At 39.7% G+C, this 14,456-nt stretch overlaps 1 protein-coding gene across 4 annotated transcripts in view; it reads right to left on the bottom strand.

Moving 5' to 3' along the window:
• msi2b (musashi RNA-binding protein 2b) overlaps window positions 1-14,456 on the bottom strand; it is a 262,689-nt gene that overhangs the window by 241,373 nt on the left and 6,860 nt on the right. For all 4 annotated transcript variants that reach the window (XM_030746351.1, XM_030746352.1, XM_030746354.1 and 1 more), the window contains exon 5: window positions 10,661-10,702. In XM_030746351.1, coding sequence (XP_030602211.1) covers window positions 10,661-10,702 — 42 coding nt within the window. The remainder of the gene's footprint in view (window positions 1-10,660; window positions 10,703-14,456) is intronic.

Genomic DNA, 14,456 nt, shown 5'->3' on the forward strand with positions numbered 1-14,456 from the left:
ACACTGCCTCCAATGAAAAATTATTGGCATGAGCCAACATGTCAGCAGTATAATCGTGAATGATGTGCGGAAGAGAAAGGTCACAGCTGAGGACCGAGGCATTATGTAGAGGAACAGCTAAGCTCTTTAGCGCCCTGACTTAGATGCAGTAATTCAGTATTGAAGACTTGGTGTGTAACACATGCGTACCATATATTTTTTTTAGGTGCACAATGTGACACACTGCCGCAGCTGTCATCATACAAAAATAAACATGTGAATTAAGTTCAGTACAGATTGTGGAAAGTTACAAATTTTTTTCATTTGGGTTGAAAAATGGTACGTTATTATGAATTTCAGAGACAGACAACCCCGTATAACCTGCCATAACAGTTCAGCAGTGTGCCTCACAGCCTCTGCTATTTCCCTACACACTTTGCTTTACCCAAACTCTCTGAATATATCTAGATTTTCAAAGAATGACATGCAGGTTTTCTGCCACGTGGGACCACTTAGGAGTTATTACACTGTAAAATTTAATAACATTAAATTTAAAAAATGCTAACTTGTTGCCTTAAAGTTAAGTAATGTCAACTTCCAAGGGGAAGGTTATACTTATTTTTATTTTTTTTTAGTATGAAGTAGTGCTTAGTGCTACAGTCACACTAGGGAAAACAGTGACACAACCAACATTATTGCAACTGTGTGCAATCAACTTGTGATCTCATTGCCTTTGAAATGGTTGCTTCAAAGTTTGTGTACACTCACAGTCAGTTGCCATCCTCAAAAAGGCTTTGGTATGTCAAGACGGTGATAAAACGGCAGTAACGGGCGCCAGTTTTGGCTCATTGGTTGAGCAGGCACCCGTAAGCATTATAGCTGAAATGCACAGGCTGGGTTAGAGTCTGACCAGCAGCCTTTGCTATCTACTCTTTACTGTTAAACTGGCAAATAAGGGCAAAAAGTCCAAAAATAATAACAGCTGTTGGTTTGCTATCAGTTCATGATTGAACGGGGGTCAAATTGGCAATTACATGTAATCTGTTTGTGATTATAAAGCCTTTAACTGCAATAAATCGGCATAAATCGCAAATCCGTGGCGTTTACATACACAAAAATTCACATTAACAACATTACATTCAGAGTCCAGCCAGAACTTCATACATCTGAAACAAAATTCAGAAATTCCTGCAGAAATAGTAACTGCCAAAAGACGTAGGTGAGGGGCAACCTTAATCTTTTGTAGGAAGGAATGCTACTAGCAACCATGTGCCACAGATGAGTTGTGCTCATCAGACAGATTGATTGCATCCTGCTGGTCTTCTGTCTGCGTTTATAAATTAGGCACCAATCTGTCTGAGAGTGATTGCAGTCAGTCTATGTCAGACCACAACTTTTTGGAGACAGGTTGCCTCCCACCGGCTGACCTGTGTCATGCAATCTAAAGTGGTCACCCAGCGGTTGAGGGTGTTGCACGCTCAACTTCTGAGTGATCGCTCGGTTGCTGCAACTACTTGCAATTGGTCACCAGAAGGAAGAAGGTTCAGTGGAATCACTGGTGACTGACCCACAAGAAGGATAAGTCATATGAAGTTAATATAATATATAATATACTATAATAACACAGCATATCAAAGTAAAGAGCTCTATTATTTAAGCTAAATGCATTTAATACAACCTTGGCTTAGCAAATTTTTCCAGTAAATTAACTCAGAAAATGTTACTGTAGTCAGCGTGGATGTTTTTTAGAAAATTAAGAGCACTTGTATTTGTGTATTTACATTATGTGCTAAGAGACAGCGACTTCAGTTTATGTCACATTCCTGTGCCCCATACAGCACACAGTTAACACTGCTTTTAGTAACACTTGCACGACAACCCTGAACAACTACACTCCTTCATTAATCTCAACAGGAGTCTTGGCCATTTTTCTCGGCCACACAAACACTGGAAACCACAAAACACATCCGCAACACTCAAAGTCTAGACACAACTAAAATAATGATCAGAGCACTGCTGAATTAATGACTTGAATTTAAACATCTGCAGTCCCATGAGCATTGCGTATTCATGTACTCAGGTACGCTCAACTATACTTCTGAGTACGCAGGAAAAAAGTACACATAACCCAGTATCAGTGGGTAATCAGTGCCTTTACAAAGGATGCTACTACTTTAGAACTAAGTTACACTGCATCATGCTCATAATCGTGAAGCACTTATATCCTGTTAACCTTTTTATCTTATATCAATACCATCTGTTTAAGTGAAAGAGCAATTCACCCGTAATTTTAGCATATTTTAATTAAAACAACAAAGCTTTCAAAGTTTTTGATGTTTTCGGCTAATTACATAATATTCATACATCACAGTGATAACAGATACACCACAGTCACCTTCAAGTAGAGATATGTTGGGGGAGTAACACAAAGAAAACACAGCTGATGAGAGCAACAAGCAAAATAATAATAATGCAGGTTCCAAAATGTGCAATTACAGCAAAGAATATATTTCCATTAGTGGCTTGTTATTTTTTGTCTATGTTTGGTTATTATTAGAGTGTTACTCTATTGACTGTGTGAGAGCAGTGACGAAACAAAATATTACACTGGGAAAGGGTTTGATCTACTTATGAGCTACCTCTGTACAGAGTTAGTCATATGATCCGAGCATTGGGAAAATTATGTTAAAAAGATCCCGTGCAACCTCCTCAACCCCTGAGCTCAGCTTCAGGAACGTGTTGCAAACAAACAGTTCAGCCAGAAAAGGGCAACAAAAAGCTATTGACCATCACTACTAATCACAGCACCAACAATAGCACAGCTAATAACCTGACAGAGTTGTCTAGCTGAAAGAATATCAGTCTTAATCTGAGAGGCTGGTGCCCTGGAAAAAAAAAAAAAAAAAGAAAGAAAGAATCAGGACAGCACATAAAAACTGAACTGTCAAACAACGTCAAAGTGAGAAAGAGCTATCTGGCGGGTGAAATTCCAATATCTTACACTAGAATGACAACTGGATCCAATCATGGCAGAACACTTCAGTGAGCTGGTCAGGCATCCTTCCAGTCAGACAGACACATCCAACTCAAAATGATCACACTTAAGCTTCACTTTTATAATTACAAATCAACTCTGGATGCAGTGTAGCTGCTGAATGTTTAAAACCTCACTGTTGGAGATGAGTCATGAAGAAACCTTAAACACACACACACACACACACACACACACACACACACACACACACACACACACACACACACACACACACACACACAGACACACACACACACACAGATTTAGAAAAACACAACATGTTCTGTCAGTCTTTTTCTCATCAAAAGTGACGAATAAATAAGCGCTGGTTACGTTTGACCTCAAAACTCGATTTAAAGCAAAAATCACATTTATAGCTCAAATGTGTATTTGCTAGTTTAGTAATCAAGACAAAATATACTGAGGGATCCTCCTCATTTTTTTTCACTAAGAAATGCTACTATTATAAATAGCCACAGGTCTATTTGTAATAACTTCACACATCTTGACACCCCTGAGCCTCTCTCGCTGTGGTTGCCATATGTCACTCTTTGTTGCACCAATCCCAGACAGCATGTACAAAAGCAGAAACACAGGTGTAAAGTTATTGAGAAGCAATGAGAAATCAAAATTGGATGGCAAGGTAATGTGCCTGACAACACAATAGAACTCATCATCCTGATTAAGCTGGCCGTCCCTTTTTAATTATTCCCTGTGTTTCATTCAAACACAATCTCAAAGAGGTCACGGTTAAAAAATTAGAAATGCCTTCTAAAGCCCCTCCCCGATGTAATGCCTTGGATGGTGCAGACTTAAAGGATGGAAAAAAGATGCTGCTATTGTGAAACAATTATTTTTTTATTTTATTTTTTTTAACAAGACCCGCCACATTATTGAAGAGCGCTAATACGTTAGAGTGCTACAGCTGAAGAGGGCCCAAGGTCAGCGTCACTGCTGCTTTGTGCTGACCACAGCCACTCAGGTTCTCGGTGGCATTGTGATCAGAAACAACTGCAAAAACACACACTGATAACTAACTGCAGTCAATTGTTTTGTCACTACAGCAACACACAAACAACTTCAAACAATACTAACGTAATTTACTGTACATATTTGCAGAAATACACTGTTCCTTGCAAAAGGCTATTTTTCAGGAACTGAATAAAAAGTATCCCAGTTGTGTTAAAATCCTGCTTTTGTTATTTTTCCATTAATCACAATTGACCTTATTTCTGATTCTTTTTAGAAGATTTATAAATAAAGCCAAAGAACAAGGGTATAACACAGACCTATGATGCATCTGCTCTGGTCTACCTTGTACATCTTGAACTTGTGTGCACTTGTGTTTGTATCTCTAGTGGTACGTGTGTGTGTGTGTGTGTGTGTGTGTGTGTGTGTGTGTGTGTGTGTGTGTGTGTGTGTGTGTGTGTGTGTGTGTGTGTGCGCACGTAGAGAGGCTTTGATAAGAGGTCTTGAGAGGTATGGTGGAGGACCATGCCCTCCTCTCCTCTGCACGCCTCTCCTCTCTATCCTGGCTAGCAAGCTGTCCTCATTACTGTCAGTCAGCATCAGGTTTAGCAGTGCCAGGCTCCTGCACAGCCCTCTGTCCTCTCTGCCCTGCCAGCACTAGCCTGCCTGACGGCTGCCATTGGTAAGCATTGTAAGAGCCCCTCAATCCCCTAGAAAACCTAATTACTCTCCACCCGCAACCAAGGAGACCACAGCAGAAAAAAGGGAAGCAGAGGAAAGAAGAATCGCGCACACGTACCCTCCATTTATAAGCGCTCTGGCAATTATTCAAACAAAAGAGAATGTGTGTTCATATTATATCTGCAGCGAAAAATAATAATAATAATAATAATTACACTAGCATTCACATTTACAAATCATTTATATTTCAATTGAAGCATAAATATTGGTGGAAAGCATAAAAAGGAACACCAGATCCATTTAGAAAGTGTGAAACATTTTTTAAAAAAAAATGCATGAATCAAACTGAGCATCGCTTTGACTGCCCGCTAACTGGGTCACTCAGTTGGTGATTGTGTCTGACCACCAAACAAACAGTCATTCATATGTCTCTGCTCTGGCCCCATTTTCATCTGGAGCAGTTCCACTGAGGCCACTGAAAGCAAAGGAACTGACGGGTCAGGGATTTAAACCCATCTCCAGCTTCAGCACAGCAGCCATTACCACAGGGGGAAAAACAACTCCTTGTGTCATCCTCCATCTGAGGAGGGGCTTATTCATGTTGGCTGCACATCTGTTTTTTTCAGGGGTGACACGAGAGTGACAGTGAAGAATTCCCATCAAGTTGCTTGTCACTTTCCTGTCGTCTTGGTCAAAGTTGTCTTTGCTTACTATCGGACTGTCTCTTGGTCTCGGTGAGAGCATTTAGTGTCAGTTGTAAAACCTGATTTCAAAAGTGCATTTATTTCAAGAGATAAAGAAAAAAAAAATTTTTTCAGCTGGACTTCTTGGTCACTCACGGGGATAAAACCTGTGCCACGAGCATTGAAATGCAATGTCAGGTTTGGATAATAGCCTGCACAACATAACATTCCCTCTCTTTCTTCTACTCTGCGTGCTATCTGCACAGCAGACACTGCTTGAAAAAGGAGAAGTCTAATAGGAAATAATGTTCTTTAACACTGGAAATATTTGGGAGGGCTCACAGCAATAAAGTGACGCTCACCAAAGATAATGATCCGGCATTCTGTTGCATGAATTACATTATGGACTTTCGTCCTTGAATATTCTTTCGGACTCGTGCAGCTGTGCAGATCTGAGTTGGAACGGGGAAGCTGGTGCTTTTAATAAACTCACAGGGACATTCAAAGGGGCTGGCAGCTACGGAGGTTTCATTTTCCCAGCAGTGAGCTGTGTCATTTAAAATAAGGATCATTTTGACAAGGGGAATATCATAATGCTAAATCTAGATCAAATAACTGAGCAAGGTGTAAGACTAGATTTACAAGGCCTTGTAATCCTAAAAGACTAAAAAAGAAAAGAGCACAGAAAGGAAAAGATGTAGCAGCGAGGGAGAATGACAGCCTGAGAGATAAAATACAAAATAAAAAAAAATGTACGGAGACAAAATGTACAGTTCTGTTTTTAAATGTGGACATCAAACTACCTGTCTCCAATACAGTGTGTGCACATGTGGTCACAGCACAAATGGCCTGGGGACGGGAATGCAGCTTTGTTACTTGACTTCATTAAAACTTGAGTCTTGAAATCTCTAGAACCTCAATACACCTGGGAGTTTTGGGAGTTTTTTTTTTTTTTTTTCTGCAAGCAGGCACACAAAGCACAAACAGTCCCTAAAAGAGATGTGTGGAACACAGACAAGTGGAGGAGGTTGGGGTACTGGTCAATTTGCCATTCACAGACAGAAAAAAGAGAGAGGGAAGAAAAGAGGTGAAGGAAAAGCGGGAACGTGACGTGCGAAGACAGACAGGGAGACAAAGAAGGAGGCAAAGAGAAAGGGGGAAACTCCAGCTGTCAGAGACAGACCAGCACTAACAGAGGGCCATGAACAGGGAAGCCACAGCTGCCACAATCTGAAGTAAAATTCAGGACAGTGGTTTAATGGTAGAACTGTCTGACGCCCCCAAAATTACCTCAACCGGTTTACTACCACAGTTACCTTTCTTGCTCACCGACATTAAAGCAGGCAATTTAAAATCTTAAGTTTCAGGAAAGAAAACCGCAGTTGCAAACAAAAACAAGCAGTTTCTGAAAGTGTTGCCGGAGTTGCTTTTAGGCAGTACACATTTTTCTGCAAAAAGATTCAACATCCTATAGACTGCCAGAGACACACTGACTACCTGTTCTGGACGCCTTACATGGCAAATCCCTTTATGAGGTACAAGGGAAGGGTTACACCCATTGCTCTGTAAATGGATGTTGCTCGTTCCTTTCATTTCCATAACAAGCCATCAGAACTCATCTCCCACTGAAGTGGCCACAGTCCCACTGGCAATTAAAATCATGCTGGGACATGCCACGGTTGTGTGTGACTCCACTGTGGGAAACAAAAGCACCGGCAGCAGCGGTAATGACGCCAGCAGTTGAGTGGTAAATCTCGAGCAATGTCGGCAGAAGCCATCTCTTTGATTTCTCCAGGAAACCCAGAGCAGGCCTCGTTTACATGTTTCAGTTTGAGCGTTACTGCAAAATATCAAACAAGGAGATGGCACGGAACATCATCATCTCATCGCTGCCTTCTTTACTGCCTTCGATATACAGTGGCAGTACTGAAAAGGTGGGTGGGTTGTTCCTGTTTTTTCTTTTTTTTTCTTTTCTTTTTTTTTTGGACAAATTTAGTTGGGGAAAAATAGAAATTTTGAACCAATACTCAGATTTAAAGCTTGCTTAAAGTTTAAGGGGAATGAACAGAAGTGTCAGGATCAGGATCATTTAGCACATCTAATAACCAACTCCCAGATGGAAATGCAGACAAATATTTTTACAGTTTTATAGAAAACTACAGTAGATGGTGATGAATTAATTCGGTATTCACATCCCTATTTCAAAAATAACCTCATTACAATGTATCCAAAGCAGGCAAAGGAGTAAAAAAATAATAATTCCTGTCAATAGTGCAACTGAACGTTGAGATGTTGAAACCTTTGCAGAGAAATCCTGGCATTCTAAAGCTACTTTCAGCAGCCTATCTAACAAAGCCATGGCTATCCCCAGCCAGGCTAAGAGGAGACGATGCATAAATGAATGTGCATAAAGCACTTTGCATCACATCATCATTGTTTAATCCTTTCATTCTCATCTGTCAATCATCCTCAGATGCAACCTAATCCCTGAATATTTGTGGACCAGTCTATATTGATACCTTTGACATGACTTGTAAGCATAGCTTCTATTTATAATACAAAATGTTCTTTTTAAGTCATAAGATAAGCTTTAGTTGGGTGACATTATTCATTTGTAATGTGTGTGCCAGTTTGCATTTCTTTAGCCTGTTTCCTTTGATTGACAGGGCCTGTGGTTATCTCCCCTTTGTGCCCTTTACCAATATTCTGGTGCAGATAGTCGCAAAACCCCTAAGATCACTCAAATCATACATATACATGATTCTCAAACGCAGGCTGAAAATCAGAGGTAAACAGTGCTCTGTGACTTATTCGTCATATCTGCAAAAACTGGCTCATACAAAAAATATATCAACTGTCTTATTATGACAGTATCCTACAACTCAGACAATACTGACCTTAGAAACACAAATGCTTCACTTTTCGTTCTGAAATGGCATGGCATGAGAATCAAAATGAGGGTGTGTCCACTTTAATGTAACCCAATGATCACCTGTTGCATGTCTGTTCCTGTCTGTCTCGTGACACTGGAACTGTCCGTGTTTTGGGGCAGTGTCAGTTATGTCTGCTGATACAAGATGTTTTTCCTCTGATCCTGTCATCCCAGTGCTAACACCCTCAGTTGTTTACAGTGAAATGTCCTCCGTGTTCACCTTCACCTCCTGTCTGTTTTCAGCATTACTCTACGTGATGTACATACTGTATAGAGTTACCATGCCGCAACATTCAGCAGAGCAAGGTCATTGGCAGGGTTACCTGTGAGGTCATTGTTAGCCGTGAGAAAATTAACGCTGATTGGTCTCGTCGCAATTTGCTTCCCGAAGCTCGTGCCGCCGAGGCACCTGCCAAGGCGAGCTTCCTTAAACAAAACCCTATTCACCAGCAGGCATAAGCAGCCAGGCAGGCATACAGTGGAGGGGGGGGAGGGAGGGACAAAAGGAAGTATGTGCAAAAGAGAGAGAACTTTCTAAATGGGAAGCTCCAAATGAGACTTCTTCTAAAGGTCTTAAATCAATTGAACATAAAGTACAAACCCATGCAATGTTAATCTATCTGGCTTAATCCCATTGCTTTAAGATCCTTTATAATCCACATTCAATACAACCATTTTTCTCCTCTAACAAGCTTGCCCTATAGCCATTTTATAAATCATTGGTACAAGGTTTGTGTAGTGCCACAAATTCTGTTATGGTGTCATTACTTCACTGAGTTATGAATCACGCAAGGTAGAATGACAAATATGTTTAAGACCTGTAGAACTGCTCAAAATATTGTATTTCTGTGAGTCATGGCAAAAAAAAAAAAAAAAAGCAGTATAATGCTGTTTTAAAAAAGATCAGCAATAACCACGACAGCAGTGGAGTTTCTTGTTCACTTAAAAACTGGAAGCATCATCAAACATCTGAGCTGTTTTACTGCACCTTCGACTTTTATGAGCAGGGCTCACAGCAGAAGAAGTTAAAGTGATATACTTGCTAGGTAAGAAAATAGAGAAACACTGGTAGTTTTTCTGCCATATGCCGATATCCTTAAGTCACCATGTGCTCTGGCTTTGAAAGCCTGCACTGCCAATTCCTTATTTGAAACCTAACCAAGTCTTTAACAATGCCTCTCTCTGATCCGGTGGAAAGGAGAAAATCTATTATCGATTTCCACCTGGTTTAGGTGGAAAAAGCCCTGATAGCGAGGCTGAATAGCGCTACAGTGTACTGTGCTATAGCCTGCACAGTAAAAGCTGGGGGATGGTGTGAGAGGGCATGTCAACAAAGCCTTTGACTATACGCCACAGCACCATCTGCACATGCTGAATTTTTAATTGTCAATAGAACTGCTCAAGAACAGTAATCAAGAAGACAAAAGATAATACGCATCATGAAGAGCCTGTACCATAGTTCCTGCGTGATTGGAGTTGGGCTTATTTTTTAAATCACCCATTGTTTCAGTGCTAATTGTGAAAAATTCTACATGCATGCAACACAACAAAGATATTTCTTAATCACTTGTGATATCCAATCCCATTCAACTCCAAAACAACTCAACAGACTTCTAATTCAACCAGTAAATGTAATTCATCACTGTCACTAAGAAGTCACCAATCATTTCTTGCAAATTCAGTTCAGGGTAATACGGGACTGTTCACTCACAAATACAATTCGCCATTTTGCATAATGTGCACCTTCAAAAACACATGAAAGGAAGGGCTTGATTCCACTTTCGAATAATCAGATTTCCTCCTTTCACCCAAATATAAAACTTTGCACCAACAGCCAGCATTCTCTGCAGATATATTAGAGCCTGTCTCCTGTCAGTCGTGACCCTGTCGAGTCAACAGGCAAGATGCCAAAGCAAGATGGTTTCACCACTTAGACTGCGATGCATTAAACAGACAATAAAGCTTTATTTAATACTGTTGCAGACTAAAATTGGAAACCTCTGCTACAGGTTTGTAATAATAAGACATAGTTCATTTCAAAACATTTGCCACTGTAAACAGCTATGATGAGGGATGAAATAAGCAAAACAGTGTAAAAAAAAAAAAATGAAGGAAAAAAAATGATATGGATAGAAAACAGTGGGGTAATGCAGAGGAACAACATAACCTTAATCATGCTGAAAATTTCCTTTAAGTCTCGTTTTTTCAGCTTTAATTGCTTTGGTGAAACGGCACAGACAAGGTGAGAACAATGAATGCAGTCTATTTTATTTTTTTTTTATCTCTTTGTATCTGCTGTGTGAGCACACAAAATTAGGTAAGCTAGTGACATGAGACATAATCATTTTCTTTGAGCGGGGATAGTGACCAATTTATTCTTACCTTAGGCTGGGCGCGACGGGGAAAGGCAACCTTAGGATCAATCTGAAATGAGAAGAGAATAGCAAAATTGTTGTTAAAGGAAAGACTGGGATATCTTTAGGGTGAAAAGCAGTGAACAGGTGTCCATAAAGGGCCTCGGGGTGAAACCGCCACTCTCTCGCATCTTGACTCCTTTAGCATCAAGAATATAAATCCTAGTATTTGAATGGCAGGTGTACCATACTGGTTATTTATTATATGGCTATTTTAGATTTTTAAGCCCCCCCCGCCCCCCCGAATATTTTGCTCTATGAATGCATAAATCAGGAGGAAGAACAGACCTTTCTTTTTCAAGCTGCTTGAATATCTCATCAATGGCTGAGAAATTGTGAACAATGATAATAATTTATCTTTTTAAGCTTTACAAAAGCTGCATAATTAACATGTACTCATAAAACCTAGAGCTGCATTTAAGAGCTGACAAAGTTATCACAATTACAAATTAAAGTCAATATGAATAAAGCAACAAAGCAGTAATAAGAAACACAGAAAGAAGACATTTTTGTAAGACAGCGGTTCTGCCACATTACTTGATCTAATCTTTGACTCGGTTGGGTTAAGGACAGGGTGAAGTTTCACAAAGGGCAGACTAGGTTATCGCTCTGGGTAGCTGATTGGTCAGAGAATTGTCATGTGTGCAACATATGCGGTGCCACAGTTTGTCTCTGCTATGACAAACAGCCACGCGCTGAAAATGAAGAACACCATCCCGTCTTTATTCTCCAGAATTCCCGGGCTTTTTTTTGTCATGGCAGTTTCATAGGTGTGCAGCATTAATCCCGCCTTCGTTGAGGAGCTACTACCTGAAGTGGAAAACAATGCACAGGAAAAGTGTCTGGTATAAAAGTGAGCAAAGCTGAGACGAATCAAATAGAATCAGGCACCGGAAATGAAGCTTTAATATCCGTGTTGTTGAATAAGCAATTCACCCGAACAACTGGCAAACAGCACTCGAATGTTTTTGTTGTATTATGGAGCAAAATCCTATGTGTATAATCTCAGTGACCAGTTCATTTGTAAAGTACAATTGAACGCACTATGCAGTAAAAGAATCTGATTAGTACATTAGTCCCTACTATAAAACAGCTCACTATTTAAATTTACTGTTGGCCTATTAGGTAACCTGTTTCCTTATAAATTATACAGGTGCACAGTTTAGTCCACCAACTGGTTTCATTTCATGTCAGGATTGTGACTAGGCAGACCAAAGCATTTAAAGAGAGCTGGCCAATATCACCGGCCTCATTACTCACTGTGGCAAATTATCTACAATTGATGGAGCTCAATGACACATTCTAGGCACAACACTCAGCGCACTGAGCAATGTACCTTAGGAAACTACATATTAATTGCTGTAAATTACCATTTGTGTTTTCAGGCCTAAATACGGGTGCTTCCAAATGATCTGTTGATGCTGTATAGTAAAAAGAAGCCCTCGTGTTAAAATAAAGTTGGCGTGGACACCAGCCACACCAATGTTCCGCTGGTCGTGGTCGCAGCAGAGGCCCGCTTTTATTTTAGGCAGGAACCGCTGATTGAATATGACAGGAAGAAAATGAGAGTCTGGGGCCGGTGACGCCTCCAGATATTGCCAAATAACTGGGAGGATGCGTCAGATCAGCCTGTTTCTCCATCTTGTGCTTGTTATCTCATTAGCTACATCTTCCTCATTAATTTCACTGGTATAAAGGTATGTGGTGGGGGGTCTCATCATCCTTGCACTTACAGTGAAGAGGAACTGTCTCAAACAGCAATGTCACCCTAAACTCTCAGTGCCTGCATGCAGATTTGAATGTGAGAAAGAACGTTTCCAAATAAATAAATCACAGAATTCCTCCTCATGTTGTTCCATGTTGTGCCGTGTGCCATACTGACATGTTTACAATTACTATACCAATTCTATGCATTCGTGCTCCCTCAGCACAGATGGATTTATTTAAGAAAATGATATCTCATCATGCTGAGGAAAACAATGGAAAGAAAACACGAGAAGAAAATTCACCATCTGCACGGATCAATTAAGCCATTGAGACTGACTACATTTTAATCTGTTTGAAGGGAAACCATGATGTGCAATGTCACTGTCATCTTCTCTGTCAGTCTCACTTATTACTGTTATCTTTCTAAATCGGGTCAAAATGAGAAATGAATTCAATAACACCTGGGCACGGTAACTCTGCTTGTAATGAATTTCATTTAAAGATTTGTTTTAGCACTTAGCCCCAGGCATAACCAATTCAAACTCAATTATTTTGTGCACCCTATTTGAGCAAAGACAACACATTATGCTCTGAATACCAAAGTCCTACACTTGGTAATGTATCTTACTTTTTAAGCTTATACAAAATATATCAAACCTCATTTCACCACACTACATAAACTAATTGTTTTTCTGTCCTGCTGAGAATTCCTATTCACTGTGAAGCTTTCGGTCTTCATCGTGCTCCGGAGAACACTTTAACACAGCAGGAAAAATGTCATATAGTTTTCTGTCTGTTTAAAATTATATATAAAAACAATTACATGCAGGGAAAAACGTTACTGCAGATTTAAATCACACTCGGAGCAATGCGACCAAATTGGGCAATGAGGACTTATTAACCAATCCTTCTGTGATATGTAGCAGCACCTTTTTAGGTCACAACTTATGATGAATAACTCCTTTGAGAAATAAAGAATTACAAGGAGAGGAGATGAAGCAATTGTTTCCCTTTGCTTTACATACTAAGAGCTTTAGGTTTTTATGTAGAAAGCACCTTCATACCTATGGACAAGAGTTAAAATTGCCATTACCCTTTGCACTGGATACGACTGTACCAGAGATTAGAGCGTCTCAGTTTCACCTGATGCTTCCTTCCTGAAACATGCAACACAAATGCCATCAAGTTTGTGTTCAGAGAACTGGATGTGAGAAATGCAGCTGTTTCAGTATATTTACATGCAGAACTTGCATGTAATTTCACTCAAGTCTGTTTTCAACAGAAACATTTTTTTAAGCAGTAAAAAATAAGGAGTAATCCATATATTAGATTATATATATAAGATTTATCAAGCATTGCTTTCACTTTAATTTTACTTCAGCTGAATGCAGCAGGTTTAGGTATATTCTTTTGATTCTTCAAAGAATATAAGGAACATATGTTGAGGGTGCGCCGTTGTGTAGAAGGCCAGAGCTCTGACTCAGCTATAGATATTTGGTTATCATACAGTAGCAGTGGAAATAAACACACCCAATTAACCCCCCATAGTAAAGAAATTTCTTTACTATGGAAAAATCACAAGCAATCTGACTTGGAGCTGAACGAACAATCTGCTCTAAATACACTCGAATGGTCCGGGAGATATGACTACAATATCATCATATCGTAATTGAATACATGACTGTAACTGAAGGTGTAATGTGTCCAAATGCAAACTGTAATCAAAATGCATCAGTGAAAAACAACCCTAATGTGTTCGCCTATTCCTGCACAGCAAAGTCCAAATTTTTATCTCGACCCAGAACAAATTTACATACGTGTCAGATATCATTCTATTCTTTCGGAGACAAAGAAAATGTTGCGTCTTGTGTTGGGTTTTTATTATTGCCAGCATCTGTCATCTTTAGCTGAATGTAGGATGCACAGTATGAGGTACTTTTTTTTTTTTTTTTTTTTTGCACTGATTCAATTACAGCAGCAGTACCTGTTATGTACAATTGACTGGCAAGCACTAATGTGATGTCATTTTCAATGGACCCTGCAATCAGAGTATATGT

Source organism: Archocentrus centrarchus, chromosome 14, assembly GCF_007364275.1.
Source record: "Archocentrus centrarchus isolate MPI-CPG fArcCen1 chromosome 14, fArcCen1, whole genome shotgun sequence".
Classification (NCBI taxonomy): Eukaryota; Metazoa; Chordata; class Actinopteri; order Cichliformes; family Cichlidae; genus Archocentrus; species Archocentrus centrarchus.